Source organism: Bombina bombina, chromosome 6, assembly GCF_027579735.1.
Source record: "Bombina bombina isolate aBomBom1 chromosome 6, aBomBom1.pri, whole genome shotgun sequence".
In the NCBI taxonomy this organism is placed as follows: domain Eukaryota; kingdom Metazoa; phylum Chordata; class Amphibia; order Anura; family Bombinatoridae; genus Bombina; species Bombina bombina.
The window spans coordinates 75,040,428-75,064,766 of record NC_069504.1 but is presented as its reverse complement, the minus strand read 5'-3'; the positions used below and the strand labels follow the sequence as shown (position 1 = coordinate 75,064,766).

General features: G+C 41.6%; 1 protein-coding gene across 1 annotated transcript in view; it reads left to right on the top strand.

Moving 5' to 3' along the window:
* LOC128662620 (ADP-sugar pyrophosphatase) overlaps positions 1–24,339 on the top strand; it is a 71,205-nt gene that overhangs the window by 34,082 nt on the left and 12,784 nt on the right. Inside the window, exon 7 of the mRNA XM_053716472.1 lies at positions 16,813–16,914. Within this exon, the coding sequence (XP_053572447.1) occupies positions 16,813–16,914 (102 nt within the window). The remainder of the gene's footprint in view (positions 1–16,812; positions 16,915–24,339) is intronic.

The following is a 24,339-nucleotide window of genomic DNA, read 5'->3' as shown; positions in this document are numbered from 1 at the left end:
TTCGTTCCTTTCGTAATTTCAAAGCAGGAGCAGCATCAACTTCCTCTGCACCAAAACAGGAAGGAGCTGTTGCTCGCTACAGACAAGGCTGGAGACCTAATCAGTCCTGGAACAAGGGCAAGCAGGCCAGGAAACCTGCTGCTTGCCCCTAAGACAGCATGAATCGAGGGCCCCCGATCCGGGACCGGATCTGGTGGGGGGCAGACTTTCTCTCTTCGCCCAGGCTTGGGCAAGAGATGTTCAGGATCCCTGGGCGCTAGAGATCATATCTCAGGGATACCTTCTGGACTTCAAATCTTCTCCCCCAAGAGGGAGATTTCATCTGTCAAGGTTGTCAACAAACCAGATAAAGAAAGAAGCGTTTCTACGCTGCGTACAAGATCTTTTATTAATGGGAGTGATCCATCCGGTTCCGCGGTCGGAACAAGGACAAGGGTTTTACTCAAATCTGTTTGTAGTTCCCAAAAAAGAGGGAACTTTCAGGCCAATCTTGGATTTAAAGATCCTAAACAAATTCCTAAGAGTTCCATCGTTCAAAATGGAAACTATTCGGACAATTTTACCCATGATCCAAAGAGGTCAGTACATGACCACAGTGGATTTAAAGGATGCTTACCTTCACATACCGATTCACAAAGATCATTACCGGTATCTAAGGTTTGCCTTTCTAGACAAGCATTACCAGTTTGTAGCTCTTCCATTCGGATTGGCTACGGCTCCAAGAATCTTCACAAAGGTTCTGGGTACTCTTCTAGCGGTTCTAAGACCGCGAGGAATTTCGGTAGCTCCATACCTGGACGACATTCTGATTCAAGCTCCAAGCTTTCAAACTGCCAAGTCTCATACAGAGTTAGTACTGGCATTTCTAAGGTCGCATGGATGGAAGGTGAACGAAAAGAAGAGCTCTCTCTTTCCACTCACAAGAGTTCCTTTCTTGGGGACTCTGATAGATTCTGTAGAAATGAAGATTTACCTGACAGAAGACAGGTAACAAAGCTTCAAAATGCATGCCGTGCCCTTCATTCCATTCAACACCCGTCAGTAGCTCAATGCATGGAGGTGATCGGCTTAATGGTAGCGGCAATGGACATAGTACCTTTTGCTCGCCTACATCTCAGACCTCTGCAATTGTGCATGCTAAGTCAGTGGAATGGGGATTACTCAGATTTGTCCCCTACTCTGAACCTGGATCAAGAGACCAGAAATTCTCTTCTATGGTGGCTTTTTCGGCCACATCTGTCCAGGGGGATGCCATTCAGCAGGCCAGACTGGACAATTGTAACAACAGACACCAGCCTACTAGGTTGGGGCGCTGTCTGGAATTCTCTGAAGACTCAGGGATTATGGAATCAGGAGGAGAGCCTCCTTCCAATAAACATTCTGGAATTGAGAGCAGTTCTCAATGCCCTTCTGGCTTGGCCCCAGTTATCAACTCGGGGGTTCATCAGGTTTCAGTCGGACAACATCACGACTGTGGCTTACATCAACCATCAGGGAGGGACAAGAAGCTCCCTAGCAATGATGGAAGTATCAAAGATAATTCGCTGGGCAGAGTCTCACTCGTGCCACCTGTCAGCAATCCACATCCCGGGAGTGGAGAACTGGGAGGCGGATTTCTTGAGTCGTCAGACTTTTCATCCGGGAGAGTGGGAACTTCATCCGGAGGTCTTTGCCCAAATACTTCGACGTTGGGGCAAACCACAAATAGATCTCATGGCGTCTCGTCAGAACGCCAAACTTCCTCGCTACGGGTCCAGATCCAGGGATCCGGAAGCAGTTATGATAGATGCCTTGACAGCACCATGGACCTTCAGGATGGCTTATGTGTTTCCACCCTTCCCGATGCTTCCTCGATTGATTGCCAGAATCAAACAGGAGAGAGCATCAGTGATTCTAATAGCACCTGCATGGCCACGCAGGACTTGGTATGCAGATCTAGTGGACATGTCATCCTGTCCGCCTTGGTCTCTACCTCTAAGACAGGACCTTCTGATTCAGGGTCCATTCAAATATCAAAACCTAACTTCTCTGAAGCTGACTGCTTGGAAATTGAACGCTTGATCTTATCAAAGCGTGGTTTTTCTGAGTCAGTTATTGATACCTTAATACAGGCTAGGAAGCCTGTTACTAGAAGGATTTACCATAAAATATGGCGTAAATACTTATACTGGTGCGAATCCAAAGGTTACTCTTGGAGTAAGGTTAGGATTCCTAGGATATTGTCTTTTCTACAAGAAGGTTTAGATAAGGGTTTATCGGCTAGTTCTTTAAAGGGACAGATCTCAGCTCTGTCCATTTTGTTGCACAAGTGTCTGTCAGAAAATCCAGACGTCCAGGCTTTTTGTCAAGCTTTAGCTAGGATCAAGCCTGTGTTTAAAACTGTTGCTCCACCATGGAGTTTAAACCTGGTTCTTAACGTTTTACAAGGAGTTCCGTTTGAACCCCTTCATTCCATTGACATTAAACTGTTATCTTGGAAAGTTCTATTTTTAATGGCTATTTCTTCGGCTCGGAGAGTCTCTGAGTTATCAGCTCTACATTGTGATTCTCCTTATTTGATTTTTCATTCGGATAAGGTAGTTCTGCGTACAAAACCTGGGTTCTTACCTAAGGTAGTCACTAACAGGAATATCAATCAAGAGATCGTTGTTCCTTCCTTGTGTCCGAATCCTTCTTCAAAGAAGGAACGTCTTCTGCACAATCTGGATGTAGTTCGTGCCCTCAAGTTCTATTTGCAGGCAACTAAGGAATATCGACAAACGTCTTCCCTGTTTGTCGTGTACTCTGGGCAGAGGAGAGGTCAAAAGGCTTCGGCTACTTCTCTCTCCTTCTGGCTTCGTAGTATAATTTGTTTAGCCTATGAGACTGCTGGACAGCAGCCTCCTGAAAGAATTACAGCTCATTCTACTAGAGCTGTGGCTTCCACTTGGGCCTTTAAGAATGAGGCCTCTGTTGAACAGATTTGCAAGGCTGCAACTTGGTCTTCGCTCCATACTTTTTCAAAATTTTACAAATTTGACACTTTTGCTTCTTCGGAGGCTATTTTTGGGAGAAAGGTTCTTCAGGCAGTGGTTCCTTCTGTATAATGAGCCTGCCTAGCCCTCCCGTCATCCGTGTACTTTTGCTTTGGTATTGGTATCCCAGAAGTAATGATGACCCGTGGACTGATCACACATAACAGAAGAAAACATAATTTATGCTTACCTGATAAATTCCTTTCTTCTGTTGTGTGATCAGTCCACGGCCCGCCCTGTTTTTTTAAGGCAGGCAAATATTTTCTAAAATTATACTACAGTCACCTCTTCACCCTTGGTTTCTCCTTTCTCGTTGGTCCTTGGTCGAATGACTGGGAGTGACGTAGAGGGGAGGAGCTATATGCAGCTCTGCTGGGTGAATCCATTTCATTTCCTGTTGGGGAGGAGTTATATCCCAGAAGTAATGATGACCCGTGGACTGATCACACAACAGAAGAAAGGAATTTATCAGGTAAGCATAAATTATGTTTTTTCTTTTACATTTTGCAAGATGTCTCAATCTGATCCTGTCTCAGAAGCTACTGTAGGAACCATGCTGCATGAACACAGTTCTACCAAAGCTAAGTGTATCTGTTGTAAGATAGCTGAGATTATATCTCCGGCTGTAGTATGTTACAGTTGTCATGATAAGCTTTTGCATGGCGAAAATGTTTCTATTAGTACTAGTACAGTATCTGTTGTTCCCTCAACATCTAATGTACATGATATTTCTGTTGATATAAAAAAAATTATATTGCTGATGTAATACAGAAGGCTATGTCTGCTATTCCGCCTTGTAATAAACGTAAAAGATCTTTTAAAACGACTTTTAAAACTTTTTAAAAAACTGATCATTTTTGTAATGACTGATAACATACTGAAATATTCTCCTCTGATGAGGATCTCTCTGGCTCAGAAGATCCCACTTCAGACATTGACATTGATAAAGCAACTTATGTTTTTAAGATTGACTATATTCGTTCTTGTTGAAAGAAGTGTTGGTTACTTTGGATATTGAGGAGTCTGGTCCTCTTGATAACAAATCCCAGTAAACGTTTAAATTCTATTTATTAACCTCCTGTGATTACTCCTGAGGTTTTCCCTGTTCCTGATGCTAATTCTGATGTGATTGCTAAGGAATGGACTAAGCCTGGTGCTTCTTTTGTTCCTCCTTCTAGGTTTAACCCCTTAAGGACAAGGCCATTTTTCAATTTCTTTCCCTTAAGGACCAGGGCTATTTTTACATTTCTGCGGTGTTTGTGTTTAGCTGTAATTTTCCACTTACTCATTTACTGTACCCACACATATTATATACCGTTTTTCTCGCCACTAAATGGACTTTCTAAAGATACCATTATTTTCATCTTATCTTATAATTTACTATTAAAAATATTATAAAATATGAGGAAAAAATGGAAAAAAACACACTTTTTCTAACTTTGACCCCCAAAATCTGTTGCACATCTACAACCACCAAAAAACAACCATGCTAAATAGTTTCTAAATTTTGTCCTGAGTTTAGAAATACCCAATGTTTACATGTTCTTTGCTTTTTTTGCAAGTTATAGGGCAATAAATACAAGTAGCACTTTGCTATTTCAAAACCACTTTTTTTCAAAATGAGCGCTAGTTACATTGGAACCCTGATATCTGTCAGGAATACCTGAATATCCCTTGACATGTATATATATTTTTTTAGAAGACATTCCAAAGTATTGATCTAGGCCCATTTTGGTATATTTCATGCCACCATTTCACCGCCATATGCGATCAAATAAAAAAAGTTGTTCACTTTTTCACAAACTTTTTAGGTTTCTCACAGAAATTATTTACAAACAACTTGTGCAATTATGGCATAAATGGTTGTAAATGCTTTAATGGGATCCCCTTTGTTCAGAAATAGCAGACGTATATGGCTTTGGCGTTGCTTTTTGGTAATTAGAAGGCTGCTAAATGCCACTGCGCACCACACGTGTTTTATGCCCAGCAGTGAAGGGGTTAATTAGAGAGCATGTAGGGAGCTTGTAGAGTTAATTTTAGCTTTAGTGTAGTGTAGTAGACAACCCAAAGTATTGATCTAGGCCCATTTTGGTATATTTAATGCCACCATTTCACCGCCAAATGCGATCAAATTTTAAAAAAAACGTAAATTTTTTCGCAATTTTAGGTTTCTCACTGAAATTATTTACAAACAGCTTGTGCAATTATGGCACAAATGGTTGTAAATGCTTCTATGGGATCCCCTTTCTTCAGAAATAGCAGACATATATGGCTTTGGCGATGCTTTTTGGTAATTTGAAGGCTGCTAAATGCCGCTGCACATCACACGTGTATTATGTCTAGCAGTGAAGGGGTTAATTAGGGATCTTGTAGGGAGCTTGCAGGGTTAATTTTAGCTTTAGTGTAGAGATCAGCCTTCCACCCAACACATCAGACCCCCTGATCCCTCCCAAACAGCTCTCTTCCCTCCCCCACCCCACAATTGTCCCCGCCATCTTAAGTACTGGCAGAAAGTCTGCCAGTACTAAAATAAGTTATCTTTTTTTTAAAAAATGTAGCCTATTTACATATGCTGCTGTGTAGGATCCCCCTTAGCCCCAAACCTCCCTGATCCCTCCCCCTCTACATTATTGGGATCCCTCTTGGGTACTGACAGCTGTCTGCCAGTACCCAGTTTACAAAAAATAAAACATTTTTATTTTTCCCCCCACTTTTCTGTAGTGTAGCTTCCCTCCCCCCCCAAGACTAAACCCTCCCAGATCACTTTGATTATTTAGATTAAATTTTGTATACCTCCCTCTAAATTTAAACAAACTCTGTTCCATAGTGTAATGGTTCCCACCTGCTCCCTCCCCGTGCACGCGCCCCCCTCCCCCGTGTACGCGTGCGCCCCCCCCCAGCGATGCCGCCCACCTCTGCACTCCTTAATCCATCGATGGCCGTCCACCTGCCTCCCACGTCCGCTCCCACCCTCCAACGATTGCAGCCATCGATGTCCGGTGCAGAGAGGGCCACAGAGTGGCTCTCTCTGCATCGGATGGGGTAAAATGTTATTGCAGTGATGCCTCGATATCGAGGCATCACTGCAATAACCTGGAAAGCGGCTGGAAGCGATCAGGATCGCTTCCAGCTGCTTTCAACCCCAACGTCGTACAGAGTACGTCGCTGGTCTTTGGTCTTGTGCAAGATGTATCCTGTATGAAGTATGTCGTTAAGGGGTAAAAAAGTTGTACCCTTTGCCAGTGGCTAAATTTAGTGTTTTGGGAAAAAGTCCCTAAGGTTGATGGGGCTATTTCTACTCTTGCCAAGTGTACTACTATTCCTATGGAAGATAGTACTTCTTTTAAGGATCCTTTAGATAGGAAAATTGAATCTTATCTAAGGAAAGCTTATTTACATTTTGGCTATATTCTCAGGCCTGCCATTTCTATGGCTGATGTTGCGGCTGCATCAACTTTTTAGTTGGATAGCTTAGCACAACAGGAAACAGATCCTGATTTGTCTAGCATTGTTAGTTTGCTTCAACATGCTAATCATTTTATCTGTGATGCTATTTTTGATATCATCAAGATTGATGTTAAATCTATGTCTTTAGCTATTTTAGCTAGAAGAGCTTTATGGCTCAAATCATGGAATGCTGACATAGTATCTAAATCTAGATTACTATCTCTATCATTCCAGGGTAATAAGTTATTTGATTCTCAGTTGGATTCTATTATTTCCACTATTACTGGGGGAAAGGGAGTTTTTTTGGCCCCAAAATAAAAAATCTAAGGGTAAATCTAAAGCTTCTTATCGTTTTCGTTCCTTTGGTCAGAATAGAGAACAGAAAACCACTCCTTCTCCTAAGGACTCTGGTTCCAATTGGAAGCCATCTTCGAGTTTGAATAAATCCAAGCCTTATAAGAAACCAAAGCCAGCCCCCAAGACTGCATGCAGGTGCGGCCCTCAATACAGTTCTTCTGGTGGGGGGCAGATTGAAATTATTTCAAGACATTTGGGCAGATTCCGTTCAGAATAATTGGATTCAGAACATTGTCTCTCAGGGGTATCAAATAGGTTTCAGAATAAGAACTCCTGTGAGAAGAAATTTTTTTTCTCTCACGTTCCAACAAATTCTGTGAAAGCTCATACCTTTCTGAAGTGTGTTTCAGATCTGGAGCTTTCAGGGGTAATTGTACTAGTTCCACTTCTGGAACAGGTTCTGGGTTTTTATTCAAATCTATTCATTGTCCCAAATAAGTAAAATTCATTCAGACCAGTTCTGGATCTGAAGTTTTTGAATCATTTTGTAAGGGTCCCAACTTTCAAGATGGTGACTATAAGGACTATTCTGCCCTTTGTTCAGCAAGGTCATTACATGTCCACAATAGACTTACAGGATGCATATCTTCACATTCCGATTCACCCAGACCACTATCGGTTTCTGAGATTCTCTTTTCTAGACAAGCATTACCAATTTGTCTTCCATTTGACCTAGCGACAGCTGCAAGAATCTTTTCAAAGGTTCTCGGTGCCCTACTCTATGTAATCAGAGAGCAGGGTATTGCGGTGTTTCCTTATTTGGACGCTATCTTGGTACTGGCTCAATCTTTTCATTTAGCAGAATCTCATACAAATCAACTAGTGTTGTTTCTTCAAAGACATGGTTGGAGGATCAATTTACCAGAGAGTTTCTTGATTCCTCAGACAAGGGTCACCTTTTTAGGTTTCCAGATAGATTCAGTGTCCATGACTCTGTCCTTATCAGACAAGACGTTTGAAGTTTCTTTCAATCTGTCTAAACCTTCAGTCTCGATCATTCCCTTCAGTGGCTATGTGCATGGAAGTTTTAGTTCTCATGACTGTAGCATCGGATGTGATCCCCTTTGCCCGTTTTCATATGAGATCTCTGCAGCTTTGCATGCTGAATAAATGGTGCAGGGATTATACTCGGATATCACAATTGATATTCTTAAAACCCAACACTCAACTCTCTAACTTGGTGGTAAGACCATTATCGTATTGTTCAAGGGGCCTCTTGTTCGTCCTTCCTGGACTGTAGTCTCTACAGATGCAAGTCTTTCAGGTTGGGGAGCTGTCTCGGGGTCTCGGACAGCACAAGAGGTTTGGAATCCTCAAGAGGCGAGGTTTCCAATCTATTTTATTAATCCGTGCTATTTTCAGGTCTCTTCAGGCTTGGCCTCCATTAAAGAGAGAACCATTCATTTGTTTTCAGACAGACATTATCACAACTGTGGCATATATCAATCATCAGGGTGGGACTTGCAGTCCTTTAGCTATGAAAGAAGTATCTCGGATACTTTCTTGGGCGAAATCAAACTCCTGTCTAATTTCTGTTTCTATCCCAGGTGTAGACAAATGGGAAGCGGATTATTTGAGCCGTCAGACTTTACATCCGGGGCAGTGGTCTCTTCATCCATATGTATTTTGTCAGATTGTACAGATGTGGGGTCTTCCAGAAATAGATCTGAAGGCTTCCCATCTAAACAAGAAACTTCCCAGGACTTTTCCAGGTCCAGGGATCCTCAGGCCGGAGATGGTGAATGCGTTAGCAGTTCCTTGGTTTTACCAACCTGCTTATATTTGTTTCCGCATCTAGTTCTTCCAAGGGTGATCTCCAAGATCATAATGGAACAATTGCATGTGTTTTTGATAGCACCAGCATGGCCTCACAGATTTTGGTTTGCGGATCTTGTCCAGATGTCAAGTTGCCAACCTTGGAAACTTCCTTTAAGACCAGACCTGTCTCAAGGGCCGTTTTTCCATCAGGATCTCAAATCGATAAATTTGAAGGTATGGAAATTGAACGCTTAGTGCTTAGTCATAGAGGTTTCTCTGACTCCGTGATTAATACTATGCTACAGGCTTGTAAGTCTGTTTTAAGGAAGATTTATCATCGGGTTTGTAAAACCTATTTCTCTTGTTAAGTGTATCCAGTCCACGGATCATCCATTACTTATGGGATATTAACTCCTCCCCAACAGGAAGTGCAAGAGGATTCACCCAGCAGAGCTGCTATATAGCTCCTCCCCTAACTGCCATTACCAGTCATTCTCTTGCACCCAACGAATAGATAGGATGTGTGAGAGGACTGTGGTGATTATACTTAGTTTCATACCTTCAATCAAAAGTTTGTTATTTTATAATAGCACCGGAGTGTGTTATTCCTTCTCTGGTAGAATTTGAAGAAGAATCTACCTGAGTTTTTCTATGATTTTAGCCGCAGTAGTTAAGATCATATTGCTGTTTCTCGGCCATCTGAGGAGAGGTAAACTTCAGATCAGGGGACAGCGGGCAGATTAATCTGCAAAGAGGTATGTAGCAGCTTATTATTTTCTGACAATGGAATTGATGAGAAAATTCTGCCATACCGATATAATGTAAACTCAGCCTTAAATGCAGTAGCAGCAACTGGTATCAGGCTGTCATGTATGTATATTTTACACTTCAGTATTCTGGGGAATGGCACTTCACTGGAATTATACTGTATGCATAAAACTTTAGCCTAATTTGCAGGGACTAGCAACAGGCTTTTTAATAACACTTTTTTGCTGGCATGTAAAATCGTTTAATTTTCTGAGGTACTGGGTGAAAAAATGTTTTGGGCACTATTTTTTTCCACTTGGCAGTCGTTTTATTTAATTTATGACAGTTTACTGATCTCTCTCACTGTTATGTGTGAGGGGGAGGGGCCTTTTTTGGTGCTTTTGCTACGCATCAAAAAATTCAGTCAGAAGTTTGTCTTCCCTGCATGATCCGGTTCATCTCTACAGAACTCAGGGGTCTTCAAAACTTGTTTTGAGGGAGGTAATCACTCACAGCAGAGCTGTGAGATTGTAGTTGACTGTGATAAAAAAAAACGTTTATTTCTGTATTTTTTTTTTTTTTTTTTTTTTCTGCTATCAGGGTTAGTTATCCTTTGCTAATGGGAGCAATCCTTTGCTAAAATTGTGTTTTTTACAAAGATTTGATGCTATAACTTTTCAGTTTATTAATTTTCAACTGTCATAACTTTTTCTGTGCTTCTTATAGGCACAGTACGTTTTCATATTATAGTAAATTACTTGAAAAGTATTTCCAAGTTGCTAGTTTATTTGCTAGTGTGTTAAACATGTCTGATTCAGAGGAAGATATCTGTGCTATATGTGCTAAAGCCAAAGTGGAGCCCAATAGAAATTTATGTACTAACTGTATTGATGCTACTTTAAATAAAAGTCAATCTGTACAAATTGAACATATTTCACCAAACAACGAGGGGAGAGTTATGCCGACTAACTCGCCTCACGTGTCAGTACCTGCATCTCCCGCTCAGGAGGTGCGTGATATTGTAGCGCCGAGTACATCTGGGCGGCCATTACAAATCACATTACAGGATATGGCTACTGTTATGACTGAAGTTTTGGCTAAATTACCAGAACTAAGAGGTAAGCGTGATCACTCTGGGGTGAGAACAGAGTGCGCTGATAATATTAGGGCCATGTCAGACACTGCGTCACAATTTGCAGAACATGAGGACGGAGAGCTTCATTCTGCGGGTGACGGTTCTGATCCAAACAAACTGGATTCAGATATTTCAAATTTTAAATTTAAGCTGGAAAACCTCCGTGTATTACTAGGGGAGGTGTTAGCGGTTCTGAATGATTGTAACACAGTTGCAATACCAGAGAAAATGTGTAGGTTGGATAAATATTTTGCGGTACCGGCGAGTACTGACGTTTTTCCTATACCTAAGAGACTTACTGAAATTGTTACTAAGGAGTGGGATAGACCCGGTGTGCCGTTCTCACCCCCTCCGATATTTAGAAAGATGTTTCCAATAGACGCCACCACACGGGACTTATGGCAAACGGTCCCTAAGGTGGAGAGAGCAGTTTCTACTTTAGCTAAGCGTACCACTATCCCGGTGGAGGATAGCTGTGCCTTTTCAGATCCAATGGATAAAAAGTTAGAGGGTTACCTTAAGAAAATGTTTGTTCAACAAGGTTTTATATTGCAACCTCTTGCATGCATTGCGCCTGTCACGGCTGCAGCAGCATTTTGGTTTGAGTCTCTGGAAGAGACACTTGAATCAGCTCCATTAGATGAGATTACACACAAGCTTAAAGCCCTTAAGTTAGCTAACTCATTTATTTCAGATGCCGTAGTACATTTAACTAAACTTACGGCTAAGAATTCCGGATTCGCCATTCAGGCACGCAGAGCACTGTGGCTAAAATCCTGGTCAGCTGACGTTACTTCTAAATCTAAATTGCTTAATATACCTTTCAAAGGGCAGACCTTATTCGGGCCCGGGTTGAAAGAAATTATCGCTGACATTACAGGAGGTAAAGGCCATGCCCTGCCTCAAGACAGAGCCAAACCTAAGGCTAGACAGTCTAATTTTCGTTCCTTTCGTAATTTCAAAGCAGGAGCAGCATCAACTTCCTCTGCACCAAAACAGGAAGGAGCTGTTGCTCGCTACAGACAAGGCTGGAGACCTAACCAGTCCTGGAACAAGGGCAAGCAGGCCAGGAAACCTGCTGCTGCCCCTAAGACAGCATGAATCGAGGGCCCCCGATCCGGGAACGGATCTAGTGGGGGGCAGACTTTCTCTCTTCGCCCAGGCTTGGGCAAGAGATGTCCAGGATCCCTGGGCGTTAGAGATCATATCTCAGGGATACCTTCTAGACTTCAAATTCTCTCCCCCAAGAGGGAGATTTCATCTGTCAAGGTTGTCAACAAACCAAATAAAGAAAGAGGCGTTTCTACGCTGCGTACAAGATCTTTTATTAATGGAAGTGATCCATCCGGTTCCGCGGTCGGAACAAGGACAAGGGTTTTACTCAAATCTGTTTGTGGTTCCCAAAAAAGAGGGAACTTTCAGGCCAATCTTGGATTTAAAGATCCTAAACAAATTCCTAAGAGTTCCATCATTCAAAATGGAAACTATTCGGACAATTTTACCCATTATCCAAAAGGGTCAGTACATGACCACAGTGGATTTAAAGGATGCTTACCTTCACATACCGATTCACAAAGATCATTACCGGTATCTAAGGTTTGCCTTTCTAGACAGGCATTACCAGTTTGTAGCTCTTCCATTCGGATTGGCTACGGCTCCGAGAATCTTCACAAAGGTTCTGGGTGCTCTTCTGGCGGTACTAAGACCGCGAGGAATTGCGGTAGCTCCGTACCTAGACGACATTCTGATACAAGCTTCAAGCTTTCAAACTGCCAAGTCTCATACAGAGTTAGTACTGGCATTTCTAAGGTCGCATGGATGGAAGGTGAACGAAAAGAAGAGTTCTCTCTTTCCACTCACAAGAGTTCCCTTCTTGGGGACTCTTATAGATTCTGTAGAAATGAAGATTTACCTGACAGAAGACAGGTTAACAAAGCTTCAAAATGCATGCCGTGTCCTTCATTCCATTCAACACCCGTCAGTAGCTCAATGCATGGAGGTGATCGGCTTAATGGTAGCAGCAATGGACATAGTACCCTTTGCACGCCTACATCTCAGACCGCTGCAATTGTGCATGCTAAGTCAGTGGAATGGGGATTACTCAGACTTGTCCCCTACTCTGAATCTGGATCAAGAGACCAGAAATTCTCTTCTATGGTGGCTTTCTCGGCCACATCTGTCCAGGGGGATGCCATTCAGCAGGCCGGACTGGACAATTGTAACAACAGACGCCAGCCTACTAGGTTGGGGCGCTGTCTGGAATTCTCTGAAGGCTCAGGGACAATGGAATCAGGAGGAGAGTCTCCTACCAATAAACATTCTGGAATTGAGAGCAGTTCTCAATGCCCTTCTGGCTTGGCCCCAGTTAACAACTCGGGGGTTCATCAGGTTTCAGTCGGACAACATCACGACTGTAGCTTACATCAACCATCAGGGAGGGACAAGAAGCTCCCTAGCAATGATGGAAGTATCAAAGATAATTCGCTGGGCAGAGTCTCACTCTTGCCACCTGTCAGCAATCCACATCCCAGGAGTGGAGAACTGGGAGGCGGATTTCTTAAGTCGTCAGACTTTTCATCCGGGGGAGTGGGAACTTCATCCGGAGGTCTTTGCCCAAATACTTCGACGTTGGGGCAAACCAGAGATAGATCTCATGGCGTCTCGACAGAACGCCAAGCTTCCTCGTTACGGGTCCAGATCCGGGAGCGGTTCTGATAGATGCTTTGACAGCACCTTGGACCTTCGGGATGGCTTATGTGTTTCCACCCTTCCCGATGCTTCCTCGATTGATTGCCAGAATCAAACAGGAGAGAGCATCAGTGATTCTAATAGCGCCTGCATGGCCACGCAGGACTTGGTATGCAGATCTAGTGGACATGTCATCCTGTCCACCTTGGTCGCTACCTCTGAAACAGGACCTTCTGATCCAGGGTCCCTTCAAACATCAAAATCTAATTTCTCTGAAGCTGACTGCTTGGAAATTGAACGCTTGATTTTATCAAAACGTGGTTTTTCTGAGTCAGTTATTGATACCTTAATACAGGCTAGGAAGCCTGTTACCAGAAAGATTTACCATAAGATATGGCGCAAATACTTATATTGGTGCGAATCCAAGAGTTACTCATGGAGTAAGGTTAGGATTCCGAGGATATTGTCTTTTCTACAAGAAGGTTTTGAAAAAGGTTTATCCGCTAGTTCCTTAAAGGGACAGATTTCAGCTCTGTCCATTCTTTTACACAAACGTCTGTCAGAAGTTCCGGACGTTCAAGCTTTTTGTCAGGCTTTAGCTAGGATCAAGCCTGTGTTTAAAACTGTTGCTCCACCATGGAGTTTGAACTTAGTTCTTAATGTTTTACAGGGGGTTCCGTTTGAACCCCTTCATTCCATTGATATCAAGTTGTTATCTTGGAAAGTTCTGTTTTTAATGGCGATTTCCTCGGCTCGAAGAGTCTCTGAGTTATCTGCCTTACATTGTGATTCTCCTTATCTGATTTTTCATTCAGACAAGGTAGTTCTGCGTACTAAACCTGGGTTCCTACCTAAGGTGGTCACTAACAGGAATATCAATCAAGAGATTGTGGTTCCATCTTTGTGTCCTAATCCTTCTTCGAAAAAGGAACGTCTGCTACACAATCTAGATGTAGTCCGTGCCCTGAAATTTTATCTACAGGCAACTAAGGATTTTCGACAAACGTCTTCCCTGTTTGTCGTTTATTCTGGTCAGAGGAGAGGTCAAAAAGCTTCGGCTACCTCTCTCTCCTTTTGGCTTCGTAGCATAATACGGTTAGCCTATGAGACTGCTGGACAGCAGCCTCCTGAAAGAATTACAGCACATTCTACTAGAGCTGTGGCTTCCACTTGGGCCTTTAAGAATGAGGCTTCTGTTGAACAGATTTGCAAGGCTGCAACTTGGTCTTCTCTTCATACTTTTTACAAATTTTACAAATTTGACACTTTTGCTTCTTCGGAGGCTGTTTTTGGGAGAAAGGTTCTTCAGGCAGTGGTTCCTTCCGTATAAAGAGCCTGCCTGTCCCTCCCGTCATCCGTGTACTTTAGCTTTGGTATTGGTATCCCATAAGTAATGGATGATCCGTGGACTGGATACACTTAACAAGAGAAAACATAATTTATGCTTACCTGATAAATTTGTTTCTCTTGTAGTGTATCCAGTCCACGGCCCGCCCTGTCACTTTAAGGCAGGTAATTTTTCCATTAAACTACAGTCACCACTGTACCCTATGGTTTTCCTTTCTCTGCATGTTTTCGGTCGAATGACTGGTAATGGCAGTTAGGGGAGGAGCTATATAGCAGCTCTGCTGGGTGAATCCTCTTGCACTTCCTGTTGGGGAGGAGTTAATATCCCATAAGTAATGGATGATCCGTGGACTGGATACACTACAAGAGAAACAAATTTATCAGGTAAGCATAAATTATGTTATTTCATGGTGTTCTTCTAATAAAATCTCTTGGCATTCTTTTAGAATTCCTAGAATTTTACAGTTTCTTCAGGATGGTTTGGATATAGGTTTTTAAAAGCTTTGCAGGCTCCTCCTTTTGAGCCTATGCATTCTTTGGATATTAAACTACTTTCTTGGAAAGTGTTGTTCCTTTTGGCTACCTCTTCAGCTAGAAGAGTTTGAATTATCTGCTCTCTTGTGAGTCTCCTTTTCTGATTTTCCATCGGGATAAAGCTGTTTTGCGGACTTCATTTAAATTTTTGCCTAAAGTTGTGAATTCTAACAACATTAGTAGGGAAATTGTTCTTCCTCCTTTGTGTCCTAAACCTAAGAATGCTCTTGAAAGATCTTTACATTCTTTGGATGTTGTAAAAGCTTTGAAATACTATGTCGAAGCTACTAAGGATTTCAGGAAGACTTCTAGTCTATTAGTTTTTTTTATGGCTCCAAGAAGGGTCATAACGCCTCTGCCATTTCTTTGGTTAAAGCTTTTGGTTCACAAAGCTTATTTGGAGGCGAAGCAATCTCCGCTTCAGAGGATCACTGCTCATTCTACTAGATCAGTCACCACTTCTTGGGCTTTTAAGATTTGCAAAGCAGCAACTTCGTCTTTGCATACATTTACTAAATTTTACCATTTTGATGTATTTGCCTCTTCTGAAGCAGTCTTTGGTAGAAAAGTTCTTCAGGCAGCTGTCTGTTTGATTCTCCTTTTTATATGAACTTATTTTGTGGATTTAATTTCTCAGAGGAAATAGCTGTTTTTATTTTATCCCTCCCTCTCTAGTGACTCTTCTGTGGACTTCCACATCTTGGGTATTTCTATCCCATACGTCACTAGCTCATGGACTCTTGCCAATTACATGAAAGAAAACATAATGCATGTAAGAACTTACCTGATAAATTAATTTCTTTCATATTGGCAAGAGTCCATGAGGCCCACCCTTTTTATTGTGGTTTTGATTTTTTGTATAAAAGCACAATTATATTTCCAGTTCCTCTTTTTGTATGCTTTTTTTTTTTTTTTTTTTTCTCCTTTTTTGCTATCAACCCACTACTTGGCTATTCGTTAAACTGAGTTGTGGGTGTGGTGGGTGGTGGATTTTTAGGCATTTTGAGGTTTGGGAAACTTTGCCCCTCCTGGTAGGAATGTATATCCCATATGTTATACATAGAGAGAGAGATGTATATGTATATATATGTGTGTATGTATATATATATATATATATATATATATATATATATATATATATATATACTGTATATTAAATAAAGAAAAAGAGGGCACCTCATAGTTTGGCATGATAAGATAATGTGGCACCGTCCTTTGACCGGTGCTATCGGGCAGGCTAACACTCAACAGTGGTTAGTACACTGAATCACAATGATCCTCAAACCACTGGTCAGCTGTTCCAGGGAATTCCCAATCATGATGACTGCCGTAGTATAATGTGAACAGCTCTGTGGGAAGCAGCTGTGTGTTGCGGTGTAACTGATTACCCAAAAAACAAGCTTGATAGAGGTTTGGAATAGAGGGACAACTTCCAAAGTGATAAGGTATAAAAACAATACTTTTTATTTCGTTCTTGCAACGCGTTTCTCGACCATTCACAGAGTTGTTTCCTCAGGCAATGGAAAAAAAATAAATATAGATAGAGGTATGTATGAGTGTGTGTGTGTTTTTAGAACTTAGAAAAGTTGTTTTTCTATTTGATTTTACTTGTGTAAATCTTTGTAATTTGTTACTGTAAATGTTATTGTTTTGTGTGCAATATACAGTGATCCCGCTCATGATTGTGTGCAAGGGTAGAAACAGCCCTACTGATCATCTGATGCATTTGCCCTAAGTACTTTCATGTACATTTGTATAAATTAATCATATACATTTGTCCTTCAGTGGCCTGTATGGACCCGGGCTTGTCTAATTGTACGACCCACGTGGTAACTGTTCATATCAATGGTGATGATCCTGTGAACAACAAACCCAAACCCAAGCTTGGTAAGTTTTTAACCCTTTAGCAACAAGAATATATATATATATATATATATATATATATATATATATATATATATATATATATATATATATATATATATATATATATATATATATATATATATAATCTCTAAAGGTGAGTTCACAGAAATAGAGAGCGGAAACCAGGGGCTGCTTCGGCGTCTCTCCCGAGGCAAAAAAGACTCATCAAACTAAATGTTTGTAGTCTGTATATGAACAATTCAAAAAGTCCCCTTATACATGGTATGCAGGCAAAATGAGGTAAAGTTCATTCTTAAATGCACATATAAAGCACTATAGGTGGAGAGATATAAAGTTCATACCTTTTTATTGAAGTCATGTAAAACAACAGCATTCACAAACTTGGTAATTACCAGGAGACGCAGGTGCTAACGGAGTGTGACGTCGTCTGGCACTTTTTCAAAGATGTGTAATGAGAGATGTGCTGGCTACTTATAGTCCTATTGGACCGTGTTCCACCTCCCTGTTACATAGTAGTCACCTGTATTTTCGTATCAACGTGTCTATAACAAATAATCAAAACAATTAAAAACACTATGTATGTTGTGGCATTCAACAATACCATTATTAAAATGGCAAAGATTTGTAAAGTCTAATTTCAACTGTTTTTTTTTGTCACATAAAGCACACTTGTTGTTTAACTGCCCAAGTCGTTCAAAAATGATATAAGCCGCTGTATAAGAAACAAACAAAATTACTACATCAAAACAAGAATTTTTTTACACCAATTATTTGCATACAAAACAAATGATTAGCTAGGCTGATTACATATATTCTGCTTCTACTTCTTTTGTCAGTTAATCAAAAGCTGTAAGCTTGTATGATATGTATGCAGTTATCTACATTCTGATTTCATAATCCTATTTTATTTCTGTCTAGAGTAAAATTACCAATTAAACATTTGGAAGAAACCTCCAATAGGCAGCGCAAAGCCAGTGTAATAAAACAAACTACTATATTTCATAGTTATTCAACATTCTCTAATATTAGTGGCCAATACACTGTGGAGACTAGTTTGCACTAGAGACTTGGTAAATACAAAAATATAGCAGTAATCATATATCGCCTTATTGGCCCCTATTTATCAAAGGTGTTGCGGACCTGATCCAACAGTGCGAATCAGGTCCGCAACACCTCGCTAAATGCGGAGAGCAATACGCTCTCGGCATTTAACATTGCACCAGCAGCTCACAAGAGCTGCTGGTGCAACGCCGCCCCCTGTTGACTCGCGGTCAATCGGCCTCCAGCAGGGGGGTGTCAATCAACCCGATCGTACTCGATCGGGTTGATTTTCGGCAATTCCTGTCCGCCTGCTCAGAGCAGGCGGACAGGGTTATGGAGCAGCGGTCTTTAGACCGCTGCTTCATAACTAGTGTTTCTGGCGAGTCTGAAGACTCGCCAGAAACACGGGCCCACAAGCTCCATACGGAGCTTGATAAATGGGCCCCATTGTGTTTTGTCTTTTCTATTCGCTTTATTACTATAGTTGGTTCCATTTTTAAGTAAGGATGTTTAGAAATCTGTTACTAGAAGAAAAAGGATTTTGTTAGTTTACATTTTGTATATGTTGGAACATTGTAGGGAATGGGAGTAGATTTGTAGAGTCAAAAACTGGGACAAATAATAGAATTCCTCTGTAAATTTTATTTGCCCTGGTATAGGTCAATATCCCATCTATAATTTATTCCGTTGTTTTTTTTTTGTCTCCCTAGATAAAATATCCATTGTGCTTCTCTATCTAACAGGTTTCTAAACCTATCTCCCCCTCTATTATTTTGTGGTACAAAGTCAATTGCCTGGAATTTGAAAGCTTTTCTCTTGCAAGATGTATTGAGTCCACGGATTCATCCAATACTTGTGGGATATTCTCCTTCCCAACAGGAAGTGGCAAAGATAGCACCCACAGCAGAGCTGTCTATATAGCTCCTCCCCTAACTCCACCCCCCAGTCGTTCTCTTTGCCGGCTCTAAGCAATAAGGAAGGGTAAAGTAATTGTGGTGACAAAAATGTTAGTTTTTATTTTCTCAAGCAAGAGTTTGTTATTTTAAATGGTACCGGTGTGTACTATTTACTCTCAAGGAGAATAGAGATGAAGATTTCTGCATGGAGGATGAGGATCTTAGCACTTTGTAACTAAGATCCACTGCTGTTCCCACAGAGGCTGAGGAGTACAAGAAACTTCAGTTGGGGGAACGGTTTGCATGCTAAGCTGCTTTGAGGTATGTTGAGTCACTTTTTTTTTTTTTAGATAGACGGTGATAATTCTAGAAAAGGCTGACAATATCCCCATGAGGGAAGGGTAAGCTGTATTCAGAGACTTAGTGTGGAATTACCAGCTTGCATAAAGGGCTAAGTTAATACTGGTTGACACTTATATGAAAGGCTGTTTTTTTATTAAAGTTTAACGTTTTTGAGGGACTTTGGAGGTTCATTTGGGTTTACTTAAGGGTTATTAACCCACATGGCTAGCTTGGAAACACTTTGGTGTGTTTCTTTTAGGCCCCACAGACATCGAGTGAGGTGGGAGGGGCCTATTTTCACGCTTAAGATGCGCAGTTGTTTTTACAAGCAAGACATCAAGCTTCTACACCGGAGGGTCCTGCTGTAATTTGAGGGCCTAAAGGAAGTATTTTCCCCACAAAATCTATCCCTAAGGGCAGGTAGGCGCCACAGCAGAGCTGTGGCAAGGTGCTGATCGTTTTTTTTCCGTTTTTTGACGTTTTGTCAATCTGGTTTTTGCATTAAGGGGTTAATTGTTTATTTTGCTGGTGGGGCAATCTTATCAAAGCTTTATGAATACACTGTAAAAATTTCGAAAAGTTTACTACTTTTTTACACTGTTTTGCAGAATTTGTGCACTTTTTTTCTCTTAAAGGCACAGTACCGTTTTTTCTAAGTGTTGTTTTTACTTTGAATAAAGTGTTTTCCAAGCTTGTTTGTTTCATTACTAGCCTGTTAAACATGTCTGACATCAAGGAAACTCCTTGTTCAATGTGTTTAGAAGCCGTTGTGGAACCCCCTCTTAGAATGTGTCCCACTTGCACTGATATGTCTATACATTTTAAAGAGCATATTGTAGCACTTAAAAATATAGCCCTAGATGATTCTCAGACCGACAGAAAGAAATAAGGTTATAACATCTAGCTCTTCCCAAGTGTCACAACCAGTTGAGGACAGTTATGCTTTCAAAGATCCTATGGATAAAAAATTAGAGGGTCTCCTAAAGAAAAATTTTTGTTCATCAAGGTTTTCTTCTCCAACCTATTGCGTGCATTGTTCCTGTAACCACTGCAGCTGCTTTCTGGTTCGAGGCTCTGGAAGAGGCTCTTCAGACGGAGACCCCATTAGAGGATATTATGGATAGAATTAAGGCTCTTAAGCTGGCTAATTCTTTCATTACAGATGCCACTTTTCAACTGGCTAAATTAGCGGCAAAGAATTCAGGTTTTGCCATTTTGGCACGCAGAGCGTTATGGCTTAAGTCCTGGTCAGCAGATGTCGTCAAAATCTAAACTTTTGAACATCCCTTTCAAAGGAAAGACCCTCTTCGGGCCTGAACTGAAGGAGATAATTTCAGACATCACTGGAGGGAAAGGCCATGCCCTCCCTCAGGATAAATTAAATAAAATGAGGACCAAACAAAATAATTTTCGTTCCTTTCAAAACTTCAAGAGTGGTCCCGCTTCCTCTTCCCCTGCTGCAAAGCAAGAGGGAAACTTTGCTCAATCCAAGTCAGTCTGGAGACCTAACCAGACTTGGAACAAGGGTAAACAGGCCAAGAAGCCTGCAGCTGCCTCCAAGACAGCATGAAGGGGCAGCCCCCGATCCGGGACCGGATCTAGTAGGGGGCAGACTCTCTCTCTTCGCTCAGGCTTGGGCAAGAGATGTTCACGATTCCTGGGCTTTAGAAATTGTTTCCCAGGGATATCTTCTGGACTTCAAAGACTCCCCCCCAAGGGGGAGATTTCACATTTTCTCAATTGTCTGCAAACCAGACAAAAAGAGAGGCGTTCTTACACTGTGTAGAAGACCTACATACCATGGGAGTGATTCGCCCAGTTCCAAAAGCAGAACAAGGGCTAGGATTTTATTCTAACCTGTTTGTGGTTCCCAAAAAAGAAGGAACTTTCAGACCAATCTTGGATCTCAAGATCCTAAACAAATTCCTCAGAGTCCCATCTTTCAAGATGGAGACTATTCGGACTATTCTGCCACTGATCCAGGAAGGTCAATATATGACCACCGTGGACTTAAAGGATGCGTATCTACACATCCCTATTCACAGAGATCATCACCAATTTCTCAGGTTCGCCTTTCTGGACAGGCATTACCAGTTTGTGGCCCTTCCCTTCGGATTGGCCACGGCTCCCAGAATTTTCACAAAGGTGCTAGGGTCCCTTCTGGCGGTTCTAAGCGGGGTGTATAGCAGTGGTACCTTATCTAGACGACATCTTAATTAAAGCGTCGACTTTCCAACTAGCCAAGTCTCACACTGACATTGTGTTGGCTTTTCTGAAATCTCACGGGTGGAAGGTGAATATAAAAAAGAATTCTATCTTCCCTCTCACAAGAGTTTCTTGCCTAGGGACTCTGATAGACTCGGTAGAAATGAAAATTTTTCTGATGGAGGTCAGGAAATCAAAACTTGTAACCACCTGCCGAGCTCTTCACTCCATTCCTCGGCCGTCAGTAGCTCAGTGTATGGAGGTAATCGGACTAATGGTAGCGGCAATGGACATAGTTCAGTTTGCTCGCCTACACCTCAGACCACTGCAACTATGTATGCTCGAACAGTGGAATGGGGATTATACAGATTTATCTCCTTAGATACATCTGGATCAGGAGACCAGAGATTCTCTTCTCTGGTGGTTGTCACAGGTTCACCTGTCCCGGGGAATGTGTTTCCGCAGGCCAGAGGGGGTCATAGTAACGACAAATGCCAGCCTACTGGGCTGGGGTGCAGTCTGGAACTCCCTGAAAGCACAGGGGCTATGGACTCAGGAGGAGGCTCTCCTCCCGATAAATATTCTAGAACTGAGAGCGATATTCAATGCGCTTCAGGCGTGGCCGCAACTGGCTGCGCCCAAATTCATCAGATTTCAGTCAGACAACATCATGACTGTAGCTTATATCAATCATCAAGGAGGAACACGGAGTTCTCTAGCGATGATAGAGTTGACCAAGATAATCCGATGGGTAGAGACTCACTCTTGCCATCTTACAGCAATCCATATCATAGGGGTAGAGAACTGGAAGGCGGATTTCCTAAGTCATCAGACTTTTCATCCGGGGGAGTGGGAGCTCCATCCGGAGGTATTTGCCCAACTGATTCAGTTATGGGGCACACCAGAATTAGATCTGATGGTGTCTCGTCAGAACGCCAAGCTTCCTTGTTAAGGATCCAGGTCAAGGGATCCCCAGGCAGTACTGATAGATGCTCTAGCAGTGCCCTGGTCCTTTAACCTGGCCTATGTGTTCCCACCATTTCCTCTCCTTCCTCGTCTGATTGCAAGAATCAAGCAGGAGAGAGCTTCAGTGATTTTGATAGCACCTGCGTGGCCACGTAGGACTTGGTATGCAGACCTGGTGGAAATGTCATCCGTTCCACTGTGGACTCTGCCGATGAGGCAGGACCTTCTAATTCAGGGTCCATTCAAGCATCCAAATCTAATTTCTCTGCGTCTGACTGCTTGGAGATTGAACGCCTGATTTTATCAAAGCGTGGTTTCTCTGAGTTGGTCATTGATACTTTGATTCAGGCTAGAAAGCCGGTCACCAGGAAAATCTATCATAAGATATGGTGTAAATATCTTTATTGGTGTGAATCCAAGGGTTACTCATGGAGTAAGATTAGGATTCCTAGGATATTGTCTTTTTTCTCCAAGAAGGATTGGAGAAGGGATTATCAGATAGTTCCTTAAAGGGACAGATATCTGCTTTGTCTATTCTTTTACACAAGCGTCTGGCAGATATTCCAGACGTTCAGTCGTTTAGTCAGGCTTTGGTTAGAATCAAGCATGTGTTTAAACCTGTTGCTCCGCCATGGAGTTTAAATTTAGTTCTTAAAGTTCTGCAAGGGGTTCCGTTTGAACCTATGCATTCCATAGATATTAAGCTTCTATCTTGTTTAGTAGCTATCTCTTTGGCTCGGAGAGTTTCTGAATTATCTGCTTTACAGTGCGACTCACCTTATCTTGTTTTCCATGCGGATAGGGTGGTTTTGCGTACCAAACCTGGATTCCTTCCTAAGGTTGTTTCTAATAGGATTATCAATTAGGAAATTGTTGTTCCTTCTCTGTCCTAATCCTTCTTCCAAGAAGGAACGTCTAAAGCATGAACCACATCTAGGTTGTGCAACAAAGTTCTACTTACAAGCGACTAAAGATTTCCGTCAAACATCTAAATTGTTTGTGGTCTATTCTGGAAAGCGGAGAGGTCAAAAGGCTACGGCAACCTCTTTCTTTTTGGCTGAAAAGCATCATCCGTTTGGCTTATGAGACTGCTGGCCAGCAACCTACTGAAAGGATTACTGCTCACTCTACTAGAGCAGTGGCTTCCACATGGACTTTTAAAAATGAGGCTTCTGTTGAATAGAAAAAGAGAACCAATGGCACTACTTGTTAGGATTAAAAATAAGCTCTAGATCTCTATATATGACGGTCTTGGGAGTATGTCCCGGATCAGTACTATGTAATAGAAGAGTCTATGGTGCTGTGTACTGTATATAAACTTTAAAGGCTGGATGTGGTTAAAGGGATAACCACAAGAAAGAGTAGTAGCACTCGGGAGCTTAATGTGATGTAGTTAAATTTATCACAAGGCTCAATGTGGTGCAATAGTTAGAGACAACACTAGTCTCCAAATTTACTAAACCTAACTAAATTAAAACTTAACATTTATTTATTTCACAGTGCTAACATTTGTGGAAAACAATAAAGATTAAAAACACTAACCAAAATTGGTGCTAGATGGAATAGAATAGATCAGTATAGTAGGCTAATGATACCAAGGTGAGGGTCTCTATACATTAGTCTCTTAAAGGGAGACGGTATAATCCAGATATAATCAACAAGGGATTATGTGTACTTTTGGACTGAGTACTGATCTGTATTTGGTGTGTAGTAAGTTTTGATACGCCAGTGATTGTATGAAAGTATGAGCTGCAACTTCCCAGAAAAAGCTTTTACTTAGTGTTACATGCCTTAAGATTCAAAATTAAAGTAAACACTGTTGTAAATTCTCTCAATAATAGTCTAATATACACACACTGTGGTGGTGTTAGGTAAATTGAGGTATATCACAATCCCTGTCTTGTTCGTCTACCCATAAATTATGCCACCTATAGGTACAGTGGTATTGTAGAATGTAGACAGCAGGGCTGATGAG